The sequence below is a fragment of the Camelus bactrianus genome, chromosome 25 (assembly GCF_048773025.1).
Source record: "Camelus bactrianus isolate YW-2024 breed Bactrian camel chromosome 25, ASM4877302v1, whole genome shotgun sequence".
In the NCBI taxonomy this organism is placed as follows: domain Eukaryota; kingdom Metazoa; phylum Chordata; class Mammalia; order Artiodactyla; family Camelidae; genus Camelus; species Camelus bactrianus.
This window is the reverse complement of record NC_133563.1, coordinates 9,552,631-9,571,166: the sequence shown is the minus strand read 5'-3', so window position 1 is coordinate 9,571,166 and position 18,536 is coordinate 9,552,631. Positions and strand designations below refer to the sequence as shown.

The 18,536-nt window shown below is 43.9% G+C and overlaps 1 protein-coding gene across 5 annotated transcripts in view; it reads right to left on the bottom strand.

The window, feature by feature from the left end:
• Positions 1–18,536, bottom strand: part of GRHL2 (grainyhead like transcription factor 2) — a 143,031-nt gene that overhangs the window by 38,350 nt on the left and 86,145 nt on the right. For all 5 annotated transcript variants that reach the window (XM_045517228.2, XM_045517230.2, XM_010955781.3 and 2 more), the window contains exon 9: positions 595–753. In XM_045517228.2, the coding sequence (XP_045373184.1) occupies positions 595–753 (159 nt within the window). The remainder of the gene's footprint in view (positions 1–594; positions 754–18,536) is intronic.

The window sequence follows — 18,536 nt, the reverse complement described above, 5'->3', positions numbered from 1 at the left end:
CCTCACGACGCTGACATCACACAGGTCTTGAAATTGTCGATGCTTGGTCCCATTCACATCTGGGGTTTGTAAGGGTCTCCTGTCACATCATCATGGGATTTTAATCTTGGCTGTTCTAATTGTTCTGTCTCTTATGGGGGAGTTCAGGAAGATTCAAAAACTAATCTCCTGAGGAATGAACTTATTTTATTGGTACCATTTCCATTCCAAAAGGCTCTAGATGAGAACCCATTTAACTCATAAAATAATAAGGGTTATACTGATATGTTCTGGGACAGGATCTATATACCTACTAAAAACTGTTAATCCCTTATTTCAGTTATCTAAGTGAGTCAGACTCACAGCACAGTGCAACGTCAATCAGTCGTTATATTAGTGGTAGAATGACTGACTACAAAGAAAACATAACGCAGGTGACTGATGGCTCCCTTGCTATCTAATCGGAATGAGGATGAAAGATTACCACTCCCGCTGTGGTCGGTAAGTGATTATTTTGACACCACTAGACAAGAGAAGGTGACAAGGGGGAAATGTCATTCAAAGTAATATCTAAAAACAAAAATACCTTTATGACAAACTGTCATTTTTACTCACTTTGTCGCAGAAGACCTTGATCTGGCAATAAGCTCTATGAATGGGTTTATTGCTACGATTATTATAACTGTATGTGTCAATCTGAATCATCAGAGGAAGTCCTTTCACCCCTTTTTGGGAGGAGAAATCTGTGCTCAGGCAATTCACGGTGATGAAAATCTGAGAGAGGAAGAAAAAAGAAAAAAAAAGGAAAATTTCACAGGTCACCATAAAGAAGATCTATAAAAAAAGCATAAGCCTTAGACTTAAAAATCAAAATACTAAACAAACCGATAAGGATAACTGAAGAATATTTGGATCTTCTCACAGAAAAAGTGTTGAATGCATAAAACATGATTTCTTATATAACTTATAATTATAAATTGATAAAAATTTTGCTTTTATATTCAATTTTAAAACAGACAATTTAAACTACTTCCCTTTAATGGCATCAGCAAAGTCTCACTTAGTTTTCAAACATGCATAAGTTAACTGGGTGAAATACTGTCTCCTCAACGTGTTAAAACTGTCACTTCTAATAATTATGTCAATTTTTCTCACCTCTAACCCGTGGGATAAAAAATTAAGCCATGCAACCCCTTCCTCTGTGCCTTATTGCACTGGAACATAGTTATTTGTTTACACATCTGTCTCTCCTACCTGAGTGAGATTATGAGAGTTGAGACAACTTCTAATTATTTTTGCATTACTCGTACCTAATGTAGTGCCTGGCAGGGAATAAGCATTCAGTAAACATCTGATGAATGAGGTCAGTGAGTTCACCTGGAAAGCCCACTAGATTGAGAGTCCAGAGCCCCAGGCTTTAGTCCCAGCTCTAGCACTAACCAGCTAAAAGACCTCAGGAAAGTCACTTCTTGTCTTTGGTTTTCAATTTTCCCTTTGAACCATTGTTAAATCCCTCCCTGCAGAACAGAATATCAATACGAACACGCTTTCACTCAGTGAAAAAGTAAAAGAAGAGCTGGCAACGGTGAGACAGGAGACAGGAGGGACGCAGGGCGGTAAGGACACCGGCATCTTCCTTTCACAGCATGAGGTGTCAAGAGACACAACAAAAATGACGTGACTCTGAAAACGTGGAAAATCAAGCAAACGACGAAAGACGATAGCACTGCTCAAGAGAACTGAAAACGGTAATTTTATTATAAAATCTTGGGAGGAATAAAGGGAGGAGAATAAGTGACGAAGTTTAGCCTCCTTTTATATAGTGTGGTGACGTCAATATACACCGTTTTAAGGTGAGTTATCGTGGACCAGGGGTTTGAAGGCAGCACCTAGACTTGTGGAAACCACATGAGTAGGAGGTCTCTGGGGGAAAAGGAAGCACACTGTATTATACTCTCAGTGCTATTTTCATTCAATACCCTAAGTGTTGTTTTTATGTAACAGAAAACTTTAAACCCACTGTTCTTAAATTGTACAGCTAGGTATTCTGAAAACCGTTTCATCTGATGTATTATCTGACTCTTGTTTGATTTGATCCCCTTGACGTTTTCATTCACCTTCAAACCTGGGACCTGAAGCCTTTCACACCACAGAGAACAGCCCTGCAGAAAGCAAGGCACCACTGCCAGGAGCTGCATCTTAAAAGCCATTTTTTGAATTTTTGACATAACTACCAGGCCTGACCTAATTCATTTCAAGCCCTATGCCTGCAAGCCTTCGGATCTCTCATTTTTAGTGCTATATCCACACAAGGATCATTCTTTATTTCTGAGCGTCTTACTTGGTGATGAGAAACACATTAGCAAGGCACCACATTGACAGTGGTCAAGGCCAGATGACAGGTCTCAGCGACATGCCAATTACAACCACCCTGCACCCCAGGCCACAGGACCTCACTTCTCCAGCCATGTCTGAAAACAAATGCCTAAAGATGATCTCACCACAAATATGGTCATTTCGCACATTCATCCCTTTTATCCATTCAGTCATTCATTCATTCTATAAACATCAACGTACAGTCCACAGTAGGTCAAACACAGTGTTAGGCACTGGGGATACAGAAGAAAGCCAGACTCCAGCCTCACGGAGCTGCCAGTCCAAGGGGAGGACAGACAGGGCAATCCAGCGATGACCAGCACACGGCGGTGAGGGCTCTCCACGGAGAGTGATGTGTGTGCAGAGGCGGCGAGAACACGGAGCCCTGAACTTGGAGGACAAAGTGAAACGCAAAGCCCACAGAGACACAGGGATACGACCAGGGATTTCACAAATACTTGTTTATTATTTAGGAGTCGTGAAGACAGAGTGACTCAAGACGCAGATGTCAAGTGGTTTAGGGCTGCCGAGCGACGAAGGTCAGTAGGAAAGACTGCCGTGCCTGTTTCTCCTACCTAGCGTCCAAGGGGAAATAAACAGAATGTGCTGCCCGCTGCTCCTGGAGATGCCCTCACTGCAAAGGACGGTCATTCGTGCCACAGACATACTCACCACGCCCCCGAGACCGCACTAGGTGCCCGCTCAGAGGCACCAGTTACGGCCCCTGCGGTCACAGAAATCGGAGGACGGCTGGGGAAGGAAAGACAACACAGTGGTGCTCTGAAGATTACAACAGCTTCGTCAAATGCTGATCTTCAGGTCAAAAAATAAAAGCATACTTTCCTAGGGACACTTGACTTCTTTTATTGTTACTGTCATTACTGGCAAAAGGGTTATCTTGGCCAGAATGTGTAAATCAGCACAGCTTTATGCCAGCAAATCAGACGATCACTCTGATGAGCCATGCGGTTGTGTATATTTTTGGCTATATATTTCAAGTAGAAATCTTCCTGCTGGTGGCTGTAAGCCACAGGGGCCTCGACCCAGACTGGTTCGTTCCTCTCCCTCACAAAGCCTGCCTAGTGCTGCAGAAGCCAGGCGAGAACAGTGCCCTGTATTTCCTAAGCTGTTAGGATTCCTGGTTGGCTCACTGATCCCCCACACATGACTCACAGTGGGCATCCACCCAGACAGGCAGGAGGCAGTATTAAATGTGTCCTGGTCAGATCCAAGTCTCAACTAAGAAAGCTTACCTACCGAAACATGTGTATTTATAAGGGCCACTAGAGTGGGACAGAGCCACTGAAATAACAGATTTTTACTGGCAATATCCAACAGTACAGACTAAATCCTCCATGGGGGAGCATAACCCTCAGCAACCCCCCCGCCAGTAAACAAGGGCTTAAAGGTCAAATGAGCTACAACACACTGGACTCTACCAGCGGACACTTAGACGTAGGTCCTCTTAGTGGAGAAAGGTCCTTCATAGAAGAGCTAGTGGACCCTCTTTGATTCATGACATCCTGATCCTATAAAAAGCAAACATGAGAACCTGCCTTCTCTGCTACATCGTGTTGCCAGCTCCCAGCGTTATCCCAACAAGCAGAGATTTTATAATGGGATTAGCACTGCTTTCTTCTTGCCTGGATATCTGCTCCAATTGCAAAGCACAGTCTATGTGCTTGATGGTATCATAGTCTCGCTGTACTGCACTTAAAACCCAAATGGTTGAACTTTAACTGCAGCTGGGGGGTTGGGAGGCATGCAAGCACATTAACTAAAACCTTGGCTTGGGACTGATAAGCATTCATTTGTTTCATCTTGCAAACCCAACCATGTCCCAGCTCTATGCACAGCAGGCTAATGTGAGAGCAAATTTCTTGGAAGTTTATCTACAAAGCACTGTTTGTAAATGTGTATTACAGAAACTTAGGGAAAAGGTATGCTTTACCTTACCAAGTGTTCATCCAAATGTCAAGCACAGAATGTTCTTTTTAACTTCAGTAGGAGCCCTGGTTATGTAAAGAAATGCCGTGAACAATTGGTCTGTCAACCGAGAGCTATGAATGCTGTTTTCCTATAATTCTTACAGTACATAATTTATTTTAAAAAAATTTAGTTGAATCAGGTGTATCCAGGCAGATAATAGATACCATTTTAATTTTGTCATCATTCAAAGATTGATTCAAATTGATCATTTGTAAAGGTACCAAGAACTTTCCAGAAGTAGAGGCTGTCTTGTGGTAACTGACAATTTTTAATAAAATCATTTTTTGACACATGAATTGCAACTCCCATTTTGTAGTCCTTACACAAGAAAAGCAACTTTGCCCAGGTTATATAATATCTCTCAGTTGAACATTATGTGTGTAGTAAGATTTATTAAAATAAACACAGATCAATGGGCTTAGAATTGCTACATTAACTTGATTATGAACTCCTAAGATTTTTCTGACAGCTTGCCATTAAAGTAAATGGGCCAATCTTCATTCACAAAGCAATTTGGGATTTGAAAAATCATAATGTCCATAATTTGATGGGGAGTATTTATTTTCCTCTTTAAACAATTGTATTTGCATCTTCAAGAAGATCCTATGATTAAAGACTAAAAAAGCTACTTATTTCCTAAGGTTGATACTCTAAAGAGCTCTTCTACAAGAAACTGCACACACATTAGCCTCCAAATTACAGGGACAGGCATATATCAAGAAATCAGCACTTTCACTGTAAAACGCAAACAATGCACAAATATGTAAGTGTCTCTTACAGTTTCCATACTCTGTTTTCTTCTTGGTTCTTAGAATTATTAAAGACCTTTTTATAGATGGTTTTCTTACCTTTCAGCATTTTTTTCCCATTTCTATGATTGCATTTGGTGCAGAGATAAAGCCAAATTGAGACAGAAAGATAGACTAAAAGTAAATATTAACATGTGAAATCTCAGTCGTGAGCAATTACTTATTTCCTCCATGTACTAATTCATCAAATATTTATCAAGTAGCCTCTCTCTGTGCCTGGTATTATGTGACAAGGTGGGACACAAGAATGCTGAGACAGATTCCCTGCCCTCAGAAAGCTTGCTATTTTGTTGAAGATCTCAGAAACTTCTGGATTTTCTGACACTTCCATTTATATGGCACCAGAAGGGAGCAATTTAAAACCTGATAATATATTCCTGTATTTTCTCCTACAGATACTGTGGGTATGCACAGATACACGTCTGGTTTACTCACACATCCTACCACAGTTTTCCATATTCTTTTAGTTCTCAGTATTCTCCATTTCCAGAATATACCAAGCGTGTCCCCAGTGGACAGCCTTTGCTCTGTGCTGTGCCCTCCACTTCCAAGGCTGTTCCTGCTGATCGTCACACACTAGCTCCCTCTGCTCACTCAGATTTCAGTCCAGGGTCCGCTCTTCAGGAATCCCTGCCTTAACAACCTGTCTAGAGCTGGCTTCTCCTCCTCCTCCCACCTCAGCCCACGATCAGCATCACATTCCACCACACTGCTCTGCTCAAGTTTCTTCATAGTCCTCAACAGTATTTGGATTTGTCCTGTTTATTGTTGAGTGCTTAATCATGTGTCTGCTCCAAGTGAACGTAAGCCCGTAAGAGGAGGGCCTTTGGCTGCCTCAAGCTCACTCTAGTCTCAGGGCCAGGCCCACAGGACATACTCAACAAATGTTTGCCCAGTGAATGAAGAGAAAATTACTTTTCTACATACACATTTTCCTCTTTAGCCATGTTCTTGCTTTCATAAACAAAACCTCCTATGAGCCAAGATTGCTTTTTTTAGTAGCTGAAGTTGTCAAGATGATACAGCAGAGTTAGCTGCTCTAGCCAGATTATCCTCAAAAAATGTTATCTATCTCTATATCAACACACACAAATTGAGCACCAACTATCTAATCAGGATGAATGTATGTATGTACGTATATGTATATATGCTACCGAAGATGCTATATGGAGATGTCATGGGAGATACAGAAGTCCATGGTAGAGCCCTGCCCTCAAGGAAGAGGGGAGATAGAACATCTCTCACTGTGGTGGGGTAGACGTGAGTAGTTACTAAGTCAAATAGCTCAGGCTATGTCTTGTAAGAACTTGGAAAAAAGGACAGAGTTCAACAAGGGAAGATTTCCCATAGAAGTCCTGATCTAGAAGAAAGAGACATGGAAGAGAAGAAAGTGTATGCTGGCTCTCAAAAGAGTGAAGAGACCAGCCTAATGGGAGAGGAGGATTCGTGCTGGGGAGGTTCAGAAAGAGCCAGAAAAAAGGCAGTTGGTGACAGAAGAGGCCAACCAAGATGCTTGTATCACTGTGATCAAGGAACGAACCCTTGATGAGGTTAAGGGTATATTCCTGAGGCCAAGGGCAGAGAGAATGGTGACCACAGTACCCAACATCCAGGTTACAGAGAGGACAGAGTGAAGACTGAGCAACGGCCACCAGGATCAGAAGTAGAGGGTCTGTGCCCCTTCCAGATGCCAGACTCATGGAGGGAAGGACGGGAAGTCCGATTGCTGGGGCGAGTGAGCCAGGACAGGAAGGTGGAGAGGGGGCACCTCGGCTGGGCAGTCTGGCAGAGGAAGGAGGGGTGGGCAGGAAGGCGGCCCATGGGCAGCACATGCAGAGGTGTTCTTCCAAGATGCAGGAGGTGTTCACGCAGCAAGAGAGGATGCACGCCAGGCTGCAGAGAGGAGGACTTGTGAGAGGTAAGAGCCCAGGAAGCAGGGATTAAATGGGATCAACTCACAAGGGAAGCTTTGTAAGACGAAAGACAGAGCTTTCTCTGAAGCTGGAGGGTGAAATGAGAGGAAAGCGCAGCGAGGAAAAAAGTGTGCAGGAGGCTCGAAAGCATGTCTCTGGTGCAAATCCTGACACTATGGCCTTGGACTAATTGTTAAACCTTTCTGGGCCTCATTCACCTAATCTGTTATGAGTGTAATAATCCTTACCTTGGCACCGTGACACTTTAAAGTGAGAATATGTTTTTAAGGCGTAAAGTGGCATGAAAATCTAAAGCAGCTGACTAGCATCGCCATGGTCTCATCTTCAGGTATCTCCGATGCCTGGTCGCCCGGCCAGCCTAGTCTCTGACTCCAAGCTCCTCCTTGCCCCCACTGCACAGTCAATAAAGCCCCATACTTATTACCTCCCCAGTGATGCCACAAGGCTGGCTTCCTGCTCATCCCTGGTCCCCCAATTCAAGCCCTCCTTCCAATAGCTTCCTATCAGATTCTCTCCCAAGGCATTTTGTGATGCTCTTTCCAAATGATTCAAAAGTAGGTTAGGGTCCAGGAGCCAAGATGGCAGAGTAGAGAGACTCACAGCTCACCCTCTCCCACAAATACACCAAGAATTACATCTACAAACTCACTGAATCTCACAGAACACCTACTGAACTCTGGCAGCGTGTCTCTCGTTTCGAAATACAGGAGGATTCTCACAAAATCTGACAAATAAGTTCATACTGTGCAGCACAGGGAACTATATTCAATATCTTGTAGTAACTTACAGTGAAAAAGAATATGAAAATGAATATATGCATGTTCCTGTGTGTCTGAAGTACTGAGCTGTACCCAGAAACTGACTCAACACTGTAAACTGATTGTACTTCAATAAAAATAAATTTTAAAAAGTAGATTAGTTATATTCACATTAATCTGAATAAAGAGGTATTTAATGAAGGTGAATTGATTCAAAAAACACAGACACTATCTCTGTGTGACACTCTAGGAGGAGCAGAGTCCCAGGCTTGGTCGGGGCGAGAAGAAGGGCGAACTCTCTCAGGCAGGGCCTCCCTTGCTCTGCAGGTGGCCGGCCTCTGCCACGCTGCTCTGTCACCTGGACGGGTCTTGTGAAACAGCACCTCAGGAAAAGGAAGAATTTGGACATTGGGTAACAGTGGGTGGGGCTGTTTCATACATAATGAGCTCCCAGTCAGAGGAAGAATTTAAGCCAAGACTGAGTCACTCACTCACATTTCTGACCATTTGTTATTATTTTAAACCTTTCCTGTTCTTGTTTAATACTTGAAACTTGTTTTGAGTTTGTCATACCTGAATCTAGCACAAAGTTCAAAAGAGTCAACCGTGGAAACCATACACCCCGCCCCCCACCAGCACTGCCCCCCAACCAAGAGTTCCTTGAGTGGCCTACATGTTCTCGTGTCTCCTTCTAGAAACATGCTATGCAAATTCATAGCCTTTTCTTTTCTGTACAAATGGTGGCGAAGTAAACACACGGTTCTGCCGCCTCCTTTTCTCGCTTGATGGTACATTTGGAAGGCAGCTGTTTCTTTTTCTTTTTTTTTTAAACATTTTTTATTAAGTTATAGTCATTTTACAATGTTGTGTCAGATTCCAGTGAAGAGCACAATTTTTCAGTTTATACATGAACATACATATATTCATTGTCGCATTTTTTTTCGCTGTGAGCTAACACAAGCAGCTGTTTCTTTTTCTAAAGAGCCATGTATAGGGAGTAACAATTTCTCTAATATGAAGCTGTTTCCTGTCTTTTCACCTTGTAACCAATGCTGCGACGCACGCCTTTCAACACATGCACATGTAAGTTACTGTCTGTAAGTCAAGGCCATGTCACTATTTTTTTATCTGACTTTGGACTTCACTCTGCTACTTGAAGAAATTGCTTTTTTCAAAGTCAGCCTTCTCAGTAGCATCCTGATAAGCAGGGGTTTTCAAATGTAATGGGCATCCAGGAGGCCATGTTAAAACATGTTAAGATTCTGCCCCACTAGAGTTTCCAGTTCAGTTGGTCTGAGGTGGGAGGTCCAAGTACCTGCATTCCTAGCGATTTCCCCAGGTGATGCTGCTGCTGTTTGCAGAGGCCCGGGCTGTGAGAAACCACTGCCTGCAGCATCCACTTCATTGCCACTTCCTCCTTCTGTCCTCCTCTCCCTCTTCCTTCTCCTGTTCTCTCCTTACAACCACCCCTTCCTTCTCGGGTTCCTCTTCCTCCACATCCCCTAAATGGGGAGCTCTAAAGTTCCCATCTTGCCCCTCTTGCCCACCCTGAGCTCTCCCTTCACATCTCATCCCCTCCCGTGGCGTCTCTCATCCTCTTCACAGCCCACTCCTACCTCCTCCCGTCCTCCTGTGCTTCCCAGTCTCTGCACCTTTCAGCGCCCCGCCCTTCCACCTGGGCCCCCTTCCCAGGTCCACACTCCTCAATTCCACCTGCTCACGGGCCACACCCTCCCTCACGTGCCCCGGACCCCACAGAATAGCGCCCTCTCGATGTGCTGACATCTTCAGACGAGAAGTGTAGGTGAGTGTGAGGGAGAGGGAGAGAGGAAAGGGAAAGCAAATCTGGCAAAAGCCTAACAACGAGTCAATCTAGGTGAAGCGTATGTGGTCATAATTGTCTTATTCTTTCAGCTTTTCATTTGCAATTTTTAAAATAAAAAATTGGGAAAAAAATTTAAAATCAAAAGCAGGGCTGTCTCCCTCTCCAGAACTCTCCTGGCATTGTAATTCTGTTTTCATTAGCATCTTTGTCACTGTCTGCCTCACAGTAGAGTCATTTACAGTTATGTCTGAGTTCTCAGCCCCTAGAATGTCCTCCGAGAGCAGACACTCTGCTTGGCTTGTCTGTCTGTGAATTCCCACTGCCTGGCCTAGCCCATGACGTCCAGCAGGCGAGCTGCTTCGAGGGAATGACGGCCCCTTCGCCGGGGCTAATGTAGAAGATACTATGGCGGGCCCCTCCCTGGACAAAACCTCGGTGTGGAAAAAGCATGTGCTGCAAACACACATTCCCGGGATAGGAATCCCAGCTCTCCTGTGCACTTGCTGTGCAAGCTTAGGGAAGCTGGCTAACCTCTCTGGGCTTTAAACTCTTCATCATTTAAATGAAAAATGATATCCACTTAAAATATGAATATTGCATAATGTATAGAAAGCACCTGGCAGAGTGCCTGGTATATGGTAATCACTGAATAAATATTAGCCATGGTGTGTGCACAGCACACGTGCACACACGCGCGCGCGTGCACACACACACACACACACACACAGTCTATGTAATCTGACTCTGTCATCTAATTCTCTGCATACACACAACAGTTCACGCATGTGAGTTACGGAGCCCTCAGCAGATTCGGGCCAGAAACCATGGATACTCCACATTCTAACAACAGATCAGGCCATGGATATATCTGGTGAGATGCTTTCCAAAGATTATTCCTTCTATAAATGAATTAACTCCAGCTTTATAGCTTTTGCTGCCATCCATTACCTTATAAAACTGGAACAAAGGCATGGCTTTGTTTAAGTTCAATACCAAAGACTCCAGCAAATGTTTACCTTTCTCTTTTAAAACTTCCCTCACCCACACCACGCCCTAGCTAACACATAAAAAAGCCATTTGCCCTGCTTTGCAGTGTGTGTCTCAACCTTTTAAGACCCCTCCCCAACCCCTTCTTCACTTTGGAGACCATAGAAGATGCCCTATTACATTCTCTAATCTTCCATGTGATGACCTGTTGAAACCTGGGCCCTATTTAGGCAAAGCATTGAGATGTAACTTTTTCTTAATATTTATCAACTCCATTTCATCCTGGACTGTCTTGTAAGCAGAAAGAGGAGACGGGGGTCAGGGGAACCAAATAGGTCACGAATCCATGGGGCACTCAGCAGTATGGCCTCTTTGGCCAGTCCTTTGGGTCCTCTTTTCATTCTAAAAATCAGTATTTAATAAAACAAAGAAACAATAAGGGCCTACTGTATAGCACAGGGAACTATATCCAATTCATTGTAAAAATATATAATGGAAAAGAAGCTGAAAAAATATATATGTATGTATATGTATAACTGAATTGCTTTGCTGTACACCTGAAACTAACATTGTAAATCAACTATACTTCAATAAAAAATAAAATTTTAGAAAGATATCATTGTATAGTAAAAAAAAAATCAGTATTTACACACCTTCTCTTCTCCCTGGCGTCCAGTACTGGAGTTTGGCAGAAAGAGAACACAGTCCAGGTTGGAAGGCATGATTCATCACAACTATTAAAAACATTAACATTGTAAAGTGCTCTGCTTGACACACAGTGGGGACCCCATAAATACTGATCAGATCTTTTAGACCAAAAAAGAAGTGCTGAGAGAGAGAGAAAAGGAAGGAGGGTGAGAAATAATAAATTGGGACAATTTTAATGGATGCATCATGATTTGGTACTAAAATTTCAAGCCAGTCTTTCAATTAGTGAAAAGAGACTGAATAGTTTGCAGGGTACAAGAAGGTTCGAATGTTTAGATTTTCTCCAGTTTACTGCCTGTACGTAGGCTGGGATCAGAGCACTGCCGCTGGCACCAGGCGGCCTGTCTTCTGAGCTACTAAAACTGAGATTACGTGGACCAATGCACTGTTTGCCTGTCCACCAGTAGCTGATAGAGTAAAAAGCGAGGCTGGGCTTGCTGACCGCTAGTTATACCTTGAAAAGACAGCACTGGCAAGAGAAAAGGTTGACCACGCAGGGAGAAAAGGAAGAAGCCTGGACTTCATTAAAAAAAAAAAAAAAAAAAAAGAAAGTCACCTGATATGAGGGCTTTGTTTATGTCTCACAAGGTGAAGCAATTCCTGACACGCGCCGCATCAAATGCATAAAGGCAAGAGGGTCCAGGGCAGCTGCAGAGCAGTGCTGGGGCATTAAATCAACTTCATTTTCTTCCTCAAGCATGGAATTACAAATCTGGAAGAGAACCTTTTATTCCCAACTGTCATGTGTATTTCCCTGCTCAGCCAGCTAACTCATCTCAGCGCATCAGACTGGGTCTCCGTTCTCATGTGACATCTCCCTGGTATTAGCGCAAAGTCATATGCAAATGCAATAAATAAGGCAAAGATATTCAGGGAAATAGGGCCCAGAGGGAATATCAACATGCACCCTCTCAGCTTGCATCTTTTCTTGATTTCAAAAATTACATGTCAATCTCTTTGGTAAATGCCATTCATTTGAAGCATCCAAAGGAATCCAAAGTGAGAGGAATCTATCTATAAAATACTGCTCATGTGTAAATACTGATCCAATTTACCAGCTTGGTAAACGTGGGTTTCCGTTTACTATATTTCTTAAGTTGCAAACAGAAAGCAGATAGCCACTATGTGCCTTCTGCAACCTTCATTTGCTCTAATAACAACTGTCATTCTTGCTTTGGATTTTTTCATGCTGTGCTTCCTGCATGGTATTGCAAAAAAGAGTAAGGAACAGTCTTCACTGTTCATAACAGTGAAAAAAAAAAAGCAAAGAAGAAAAGTGTACAGAAATAACATAAATGAGTATGAAACTGAAGTTCAGGGTCCCAGGGAAAGGAGAGAGAAGTGGGGAAAATGGAGCATGAACGTGTAAGGTATGGAGACGAAAACACTGGTACACCTCAGAACTGCAATATTAGAAAGCACAGTATGATCTTCAATTAATACAGAGTGAGCGAGGCAGTGACGGCACAGATGAGGTCACTGATGTCAGGCTAACACACACACATACACACGCGCTCAGTCGAGGAGAGCAAGGAGTCCAAATAGTCCTCACTCCCATATTCATTCTGGCCAGTACGTATGTGACATCAACAGGTGATGAACCAGGACAACTAAAGGCATGGCTAGGAAAGACCTGTTGCTAGAAGCATTGGACCAGTGGCCCGTCTTTGTTGGCAGGTGTGGGGGATAGAGAATGGCAAAAGCAGAGGGACTTGATTGAACTGCTTTCCTCAAGGAAATGAGGCTGCTCCTTTGATCTCTTTCTTTCTGGACCTTCCTAGGTTGTACCCTATAAATTTCTTCGGGAAGGAAATTTATAAACTTCTTTGGTTTTAAAAAAAAATTATAGCTATCCCCCTGTTGGGATGGCTGAAGAAATGGACTCTGGATTCAGAGGGATGTCAGTTCAAAGTCCACCTTTTCCACTTGCCCAATCTAGCAGTGCCTGCTATGAAGAAAGTTGACATTTGGAAGGATCAGAATCTGAGATGCACAGGAAAATGATCCATGATCTCTCTCAGCCTCTCTGCTCCCCACCCTACCCCAACCAGTTTTCGGCCCTGCCCATCCCCAATCTCACCACAAAAATCTGTTAACAAGGATGAAAACATATGCCTTATCTATGTCTTCGATATAGGACTTCCTGTCAAGTTCCTCCCAAACACCAAAATTCAGGAAGAACCTTCCCCTTGCAAAGCAGAGTCCCCTCCTGTAACTCCAGAGAAAGGGTGGGAGGCAGGGTGGGGTGGGTGTCACTCCAGAAGGCAGTCTCTCTACTGCAGACAGAGGTGCTGGGCTCAAAGGCTGCAGATGGTAACCCGGGGCAGATAGAATTCCATACTACTGAGTTTACAGTAGATTTTCTTTTTAAATCACAGAGACTGGGGGGTGAGCTCGTAGTGGGTTTACTTGTTTGCTTGATTATTTAGTGGTGGCGAGGGAAGAGGAAGATTTCACAGGCTCAAGATCATTCCAAAAAGCTTGGCTGCAGAGGGATTAAAAAAGGGTTCATGGAAAGAAGCCTCCTTCATCTCAGATAGTTCATGAACCATGAGAAGGATGAGGCACAGAAACGGGAGGAAATGGGTATAGTGTTCTGGTGAAAAGACACAAAAAAGGAAACTTGTTCCTCAAGGCACTGAGCAGCATCTTAATGCTCAAGTGATTCTCTGTGGTCACATGAGAGAGGCCTTTGTAGCACATCGAGGTGGGTTTACTGCTGAAATCACTGTGAACAGAGAAAACTGCCCCAGACAAAAATAAAGGGCCTAGTTTCAAGAATCTCCTTAGAAATCGGGGAGAAAGAGGAGCCTGTAATTAGGGTTTGTGTGCTCCTGCTCTGGGGGTGATGTCATCACCTAGAGAAAGACGGCACTCGGTGCCAAGAATCTGAGCTCACCGCTCTTCAGTAATTCAATAGGGTTTCGCGTGGGAATTTCTCATCTAGAGGATTAGTGACCAACAAATCTACTGTGTAGGTACCAGCATTTGGCTAAGGGGGAGAAAGAAAAATGGAAATGACCTTGAAAATGGGAGCCATGTGAAAGAATGTAGCCCGGTGGTCCTCTCCTTAGAATCATACGGTTGTGACCTTACTCTGTCAACCCCTCTCTGTTCCCCTTCCCGCCAGTTTGCAGCTGAGAAACTGAAGCTCAGAAGGAGGAAGCCACAAAGCCTGCTGGCTAGTCCCATGCCTGAACCCCACTTCAGTGCTTTTTCCTCTCTATCACCCTGTGCCCCAGCCTCTGTCAATTTCCAGGCTGTGACAGCAAGGATGCTCAGAGCCTTACCCTCCTGGATGCCACCTGAGTCATTCCTAGAGACCCAGGGACACTGGTTCACATTACATGAGCTTCCAGGCTGCACAGACCCTCGGGGGAAACAAACATCCTGCTGGAGACACTTTCTGCGGTGGCAGCGGCAGGTGTCACTGTGCAGAGATGCTGCGGCAAAGCCAGCGAAACCGGTTCTGGGTGAAAGCACCCCAAGCCGCTCCGCCAGAACCCTGCTGGGTTGCGGCTGGCAGTCTGGGGCTAATCCCCCAACCTCGTTTTAACTAATAGTTTTAACGCCTTCCCTGGCTAAACTTTTTCCTGTAATTAAATTAAACTAAATGAGTAGAGCTTCACTTTCTTTCCTTTCTTCTGTTTATCCTAAATGAGAGGGAAGAAGAAAATGCAGGTCAGCATCAAAGGAAAAAGTCGTGTTCTGGAAAAATCCATGAACCTTATCATTAGGTCCTGATGATGTGCATGTGGGAAGACTGCCAGATCCGAAGCTGTTTTATTTATTTGTTTTAGTAAAAGTACCAAGACCAAATATCCCAAAAGAAGCTGTTTCAGGGAGACACACACTTTTCTCAAATGCTGCTGCTGTGGCTCAGAGTATAGTTGTAGTGTCTCTTCGGATATTGGCTACTTCAAAGCTGGTCTTGAGCCAAAAAAAAAAATCTCATTTTTACCCTTGAAGTATTATCCAACTTGTTGGTATATATTTACATTTGGACCCAAGTGATTTCTGATTTTTTTTTTTAATCTTCAAAGATTAAGATTTACCACCATTGTGGATGTTCCAAAGGAAGGCACCGGCCTGGCAGTGCCGACACACGTCCGCGTCAGTCTGCCTGTCACCAAAGGAAGCCGGGAGTGCGGGTGGGTTCCTGACGGCCTGCATCCTTTCAGCCACACTGTATCACACTCCCCTGTGTCACTGCCTTCCCCAACACTGAAAGCCAATAAGGATGTAAACTGCATGTTCAGTTGTCTGAGGAGGTGTGAATGGGGCATGAAAACTCAAATGTCCATGAGGGCCAGGCAGGGAAAGTTCCAGAATGGAGAAGCCCAGAGAAAGCACTAAAGAGAGCAGCCAGTACGTCACAAGAGCCACTCGCAGCCTCGCAGACGCTCAGGCTCATGGTTGCCAGAGTCTTCAGTTATCCAAAAGAATCTGGAAACCTTGTGTTTGTTTTTATTTTAATTTCTTAATTATTAAATATGAGCAAAATATTTAAAAAATTGAAATATAAGTACATAAATGCCAGCTATACACATACATATATACATTCTGTGGACCGTGTGAAGGCTGCAGGTCACAAATTTGTGTCCTCTGGCCACATACACCAAAACACCATGTGACCTTGAACGGGGCCCAATCCTGAAGCCTACAAAAGATTTCTGTGTGGTTACTACATATAAAATAGATAAACAATAAGAACCTACTGTACAGCACAGGGAACTATATTCAATTTCTTGTAATAACTTATAATGGACAAGAATCTGAAAAGAAAATATGTATGTGTATGTATATGTATAACTGAATCACTTTGCAGTGCACCTGAAACTAACAGTGTAAATCAACTGCGCTTCAATTAAAAAATTTTTAGAAAAGTGAAAAAAAAAAAAAAAAGATTTCTGTTTGGATGTTATCAACAGGAACTCAAAAGCAAACACAACTGCTCCTGAGAAGTCCACAGCATGGAAATTACTAAAAATCCCACTGCGAGAGGGACACCCTTTACGCCTTTATTGAAAACCCTTTCTCAGCCATGGCATTTTGGTTTTTGCAGTCTGCTTATTATAAAATCAGTGATATTTTAGAGAAAAACCTTATACTCTGTGGATAGAAAAAAAAAATCTCAGTCTACCTGAGGAAATGGATTTAACTTTTATGGTTTTTCTTTTAAAGCCCTTCCAGTAGTTTGACAAAATCATTTGGAACTATTTTTACTACTTATCAAAGAAACTCAGACTGCATACAGTTACAACTATCAAATAATAGTTATTGAAAATCTGTATTAAAGACACAAGTTTTACTACAACAAGCAAGTATTGCCGTTTGTCAAAGCATATGAGCTTAAATTTGTCAGCCTGGAACAACACATGTGCACAAACACACATATTTGAACAAGAAAAGTGAGCCCTACCTACGGGAAATGAAAGGAAAGTCAACTCAGCCCCAAGTTAGCTACCTCACTGATTGACCACAGAGCCTCCATCATTCAAGACATCCCTTCCGGTTTAGGCATTCTCTTTAAAGGTCCTTATTGAGAGGTAAAGGTAACACATTCACCCTCTAGCACTCGTTGTCAGATTGCATGATGATAAAATCAGGGCTGCAGTTCCAGCTCACACTTACAGGCACTTCCAGGGATAGGATCCCACTGTCTCCCCAGTGGAGGACATGGCTACATGGTTACTGGTCCCCCTCTCTCCCTCAGAGACTGGATTTTTACACATCATTCCCCTAACATGTACTTGGTTCAGCAGAGACAATCAGAAACATTTGTTTTGTTTTGTTGTGTTTTGTGTGAGGGAACTGAGGCCCAGAGGAAGTCGGACCACTTGCCAAGGATTCTACCCCTGGCCCCTTGTGCCATTGCAGAGACAGCCTTTTCCTTCCCCAGAACAGTCATCTGGCCCCTGGGAGAAGGGGGCCGAGGAGAAAGCAGGGGGCTCACGTGAGGAACTTCAAGTGGAGGCAGAGCGGAGCCTCCAGGAGGAAACTTTCCTTCAGGTCTTGTGGGACCTGAGCTCCCATGGCTCGCAAGGCCTCCCTCCTTCCCTCAGAGGCACTGAGCCACTGGAACATTCTCCTGGCTGCTCTGGCGTTCTGTTTCTTCTTGCCCATTTAGGTCACCTTTCTCGGGCCTCAAGCCAATTTCATTTATTTTGTTTTACACACGAGTGAAAGGAGACACTGAGCAATTCATCTCCTTCTCTAAGTCATGCCCACAAACTCCATCCAGTTTCCTTTCTCACCCAGCCTTCCCGGCTCGCAGACAATGGAGCATTGAAAGGACTTGTTTACATTGACCTTTCCATTAATTCGAAGACAAAGTCTTCTAACGCCCTCCTAGATGGTGCAGAACTGAAGGAGGGAATAAGCTGGGGGTTCATCTGGAACCTTCCCTTTTGTGCCAATTAAGGATCAAGAATCAAAAACTACAGAACACAGAAAGGAGAGTGGGCATAGCAGAGAAGCTTGGAGTTTTCCAGCAAATCTGAGTATCAGCAAGTCTTACATTTTACCCAAACCAGTGCAGTGGTAGACGTCTATCCTCAGGACACACCTGGCCAAGATTTTCCCACTGCCCTTCGTAACCGTGCCTGCACCAGGCGGAAATAAGAAAAGCTGAAGCTTAAGGTCAACAAGAAAGAAATGGCTCAAGGTCACAGTGCTGGCTTGACCTCAGGCGGTGAACTTCAGAGACCTGCAGCCCTGCTTTCTGTTCCCTCCCTAGCCTGGGTGCAGCCTGGAAGGAGCCGGGGTGCAGGAGGCACGCCCAGCCACTTACCTGGGCAGATGTCAGCTCCCAACACCTTCCTGCCTCTGAAGAAGGCGGCAGTTAGGAGAGGTGTTTGAGAAAGCTGCAGTGCAGGTAGAAAAGGTTTTCCAGCCCAGTCCTGCAGCCCCAAGTGCTAAAATAAAGCCTGGGGGCCTGCAGGATGTGGGAGGGACAAGGCGTCTGGCCCAGTCAGTGGGAGGCCACAGAGAAACAGGTACACCCCCATTCTCCTTTGCTCCCTAAAAGGCAACTTAGGGGCCATAGTTGAGTATGTGTGACTTCTAAAGCAAGATAATAGGTTGGTTTCCCTCTTTTCTGGCTCAAGCTAACAGACCTTTCCCTACTTACAGAGGCGTTTGTAAAAGAATAATCTGCAGAGAAAGGGTG